This window comes from Ranitomeya imitator, chromosome 10, assembly GCF_032444005.1.
Source record: "Ranitomeya imitator isolate aRanImi1 chromosome 10, aRanImi1.pri, whole genome shotgun sequence".
NCBI lineage: Eukaryota > Metazoa > Chordata > Amphibia > Anura > Dendrobatidae > Ranitomeya > Ranitomeya imitator.
Window position 1 is genome coordinate 35,995,056 of NC_091291.1, and position 3,715 is coordinate 35,998,770.

Sequence of the window (3,715 nt, forward strand, 5' to 3'; positions counted from 1 at the left end):
GCCTATACCTATCATGTAGTGTGGGCCTATACCTATCATGTAGTGTGGATCTATACCTATCATGTAGTGGGGGCCTAAATCTATCATGTAGTGTGGGTGACGTGGATGTGATGGGTGAAATACTTACCCGGCCTGTGCTGAGGTGAGTTCAGGGATAATGGCCCATATTAGACTATTATTCCTGAACTCACAAGATGGACACTAGCACAGGCCTCTCCCGATGGCGCAGAAGATCTTCGGGCCAGAGTGATGTGAAGAACCAGCCCAGGATTGGAGGATGCAGAGTAAAGGGCCTGGTGCAGCGACACAATGGCAGTGGTCCGACATGAAGATGTTATGGAGAGACATGATGTTCTAGGGCAGCCGAGGTGACAAACAGCAGCAGAGATCTCAGGCACGGGTCTGGAGGCACAAAGTTCTGGGCAGTTGGCACAGGCTCATCCTGCAAGACATAAGAGGAAGACATTTCAACAACTTCTATCTCCTGGATCTTCTGTTATCATAGAGGAATGGCCATCATAATGAACCATTCACCTAGGAAACATCAGATATGATGTATGGGTATAATCGGTGTCCTGTTTGTACAGCGGCCACTCACCTGATGGTCTTCGATGGTTTCACAGCCCAGATCTTCTCATCCACCTAATAATAACAGAGAAATGGTCATTGGCAGAAACACTGGGAAAAGACAAGGACGGTGATAATGGCCACAAGGTGAGAAGGACATTTGATGGGATTTATCCTCAGAGAAAGTTGATCTTACCGGGCCCAGCTTGGTGACACGTAATTGAAGCCGGCTATGGGGTTAAAGGTTTTCTTTTCCTCCGGCCACTGCATAAGATGTTTCTCCAGAACTGGCCTGAATGGTATGAATGGTGGCTGTGCTCTCCTTTCCTCCAGATCCTCCCAGCCAATGGTGGTAAAGAATGGATGCTCTCGGATGTTCCCGCTCACACCCAGTCGCTTCTGAGGCTTTTTGCACAGCAGCTTCTTGATAAGATCTTGCATGTCAGCATCAAGCCAAGATGGAATTTCAGGCTCTCCTTTGGTAATAGCTCTGTGGGCCATTTTGCTGACAGAGCCGGTGTAAAATGGGGAGTGTCCTGTTGCCATCTCGGACACCACGATCCCCAGGCTCCACCAATCCACTGCTGTACCATATCCTCTTTTGCGAAGCACCTCAGGGGCCATGTAATAGAAAGTGCCCGTCACTCCAGTGATGTTATTGGAGGAGGTGACGCCATCTTGGGCAAGCCCAAGGTCGATGATACGGATGTGGCCATCGGCATCCAACATGATGTTATCCGGCTTAATATCTCTGCAATGAAAAAAAACATCAGAGTAAGAAATCTGCCGACTGATACAGGAGATAGAAAATGGGTCACTACAAGATCAGGTAGAATAGGGAGACAGGAGCCCAGGAAAGTTGGGGGCAATATTACTAGAACGTAAAGGGGACAGAGAGAAGGAGGAAAGTTCTGCTTACCGGTGGACGATGTTGTGTCCGTGAAGGAACTGGAGGCCACATACGATCTCTGCTGTGTAGAATCTGATGGAGAGAACAGAGTGTAGAATCAGTGTCATCGCTGGAACCTCCTTCCTGCCTGGGCCACATTCCCTGCCAGTCCTTTCCCAGCTCCATCCCAACCTCAGCTTTTATTTCCACCCCTCCTCCCTCTTTTTGGTATATCTTCCTCTTTCTCACCTTACATAGTCGATGTTCAGAGAGCCATTCGTCTCAATCAAAGCCTCGAGGCTGCCGCCGGACAGATATTCCATGATGAAATACACACGCTTCCGAGACTGGTGTGCGGCATACAGGTGACATAGGAATGGGCAGTCTCGGGCCGCCAGGAGTATCCGCCGCTCTCTCATAATGATGTTCTCATTAACCTCCTTCTTCTTGATCATCTTCACAGCCATACAGATGTTTCGGCCTGGGACTGATGTCAGGACCACCTGAATAAAGGAATAGGTTATGGTTGGAAAATGTGTATGGTAGGTGGAAAACAACTAATTTATCTGCTGCACAAGAAACAGGTGGACTGAGTGGTTTGTGAGTCTGCCTGGACTTTATAGCAGAACAATGCTTATCGATTAGCATGAAACACTATCTGCTCCATGAATGCTCTATGGAGAGGCCTTCCATAATTCCATTATCACCATCTGGGAATAAATAGGACAAACACGATGGCATTTGGAGCTGGTTGGGGTTCAGTATTGGTCTTCTATGAATGTGCAGCTGATTTAAAAACATAAAGGTCAAAGCATATATTGTATCCTGATAGCATCATATATGGACCAGTACATGGAAATAAACTGTCACCCCAACTCCCCACAGATGGAATCCCAGAGATCAGCTCTTCAGTGAATCAGAATACCCGTTTATAGCAGCACTAAACCTAACTATGGTGATGAGGTGAGCCAATATGTGAAATAATCATGGGGTCATAGGAGCGTTTGTGTGTTTTGTCAGCCATTCCATAGAAGAATAATTAATCAAATCCCCCATGTACTGTATGTACAAGAGAGAAAATAGAGGAAAAACCAAAATAACGTATCTTTAAAATTAAATAATTTATTTCACATATAAATATTAAAATTAAAACAAGGGAATATCACAAAATTATTAAGGGTCATACAGAGACCAGGAATTATGAACAATTAGACAAATATAATAATGATAAATGCCAAAGAACATTTAATCCCTTTTAAATATCTCCCCATCAACACTCAATAGAAAATGCTCAGTGCCAAAATCTTTGTTGTGGTAACCAGATAATTAGACTGATAAAGAGCCTAGTGAAAATAGGGGCATTCGTAAAGGCTAATGCCCATCTGTAAACTATATCATGTTACTTCCATAAAGTATTATCCTGGTGTCCATGCCCTCAAATACCCTGATAGCGCCGATTCGCCATAATGGCTTCCTCAGCAGGGGGCATGTGTGCTGCTCATGAAACTGCCCATCTATAGATATCCCCGTACACAGCTGATGGTAATGTCGGCATCACCGGTGATGTACTGCGCATGCGCCGGTTCCTGGACTTCCTCCCTCGTAAATAGTGACTTCCTGCTCATCGCGTCTGGAACGCAAGCGTGGAACGCCATGCGTCACCATGGTGAGCAAGGCAGGAAGCCACGGGGAAGTTCCTGACCTGCGCATGCGCCAACCGGGCGCCGAGAATCACAAAGAACATAATGGAGCTATGAATAAGAATAGAGGGAATACGGGCAGGCAACAAGGTGCCGTTGTTGAAAAAGGGGGATTTTTAGGAAATATGGGCTTATATGTATCTATTTATAAAGTGCAAAAAGTGCATAATTATTAAATCTAACAAAAATTACATATGTTTATAAGTCATGTGTGAAGTATAATAAAGAAAGAAACCGAGTGCACAAATATATATCAATATATGAATCGTGTAAATTAATCACATACAATTAATAATCATATTTACAATCAATTATATAAATTCCGTATATTTAAATAAAAACAACAGCAATAATAAATATTACCTAATATAGTGTCCTATCAAAATATACATAATATAGCTAGATATATTAAACCCAAATTTTAATAGATATATTAAATATAATCCCCTATATTGCCACATTTAATCTCATGCACAAGATTGAACAACAAAAAACATGTTATATACCTACTCCCTAACTTATTAACATATAATATACAAATTTCATGACACAAACATAA

General features: G+C 43.2%; 1 protein-coding gene across 1 annotated transcript; it reads right to left on the reverse strand.

Annotated features, from left to right (window-relative positions):
- Positions 1-318: 318 nt before the first annotated feature.
- On the reverse strand, positions 319-2,048 carry LOC138651384 (protein kinase C delta type-like). Its single transcript, XM_069741554.1, has 5 exons — positions 1,706-2,048; positions 1,487-1,549; positions 764-1,318; positions 599-642; positions 319-442 (listed from the first exon to the last, which is right to left on the reverse strand). The coding sequence occupies exons 1-4, from the start codon at positions 1,921-1,923 to the stop codon at positions 618-620; spliced, it is 861 nt and encodes a 286-aa protein (XP_069597655.1). The 5' UTR covers positions 1,924-2,048; the 3' UTR covers positions 319-442; positions 599-617.
- Between the last annotated feature and the right edge of the window lie 1,667 nt (positions 2,049-3,715).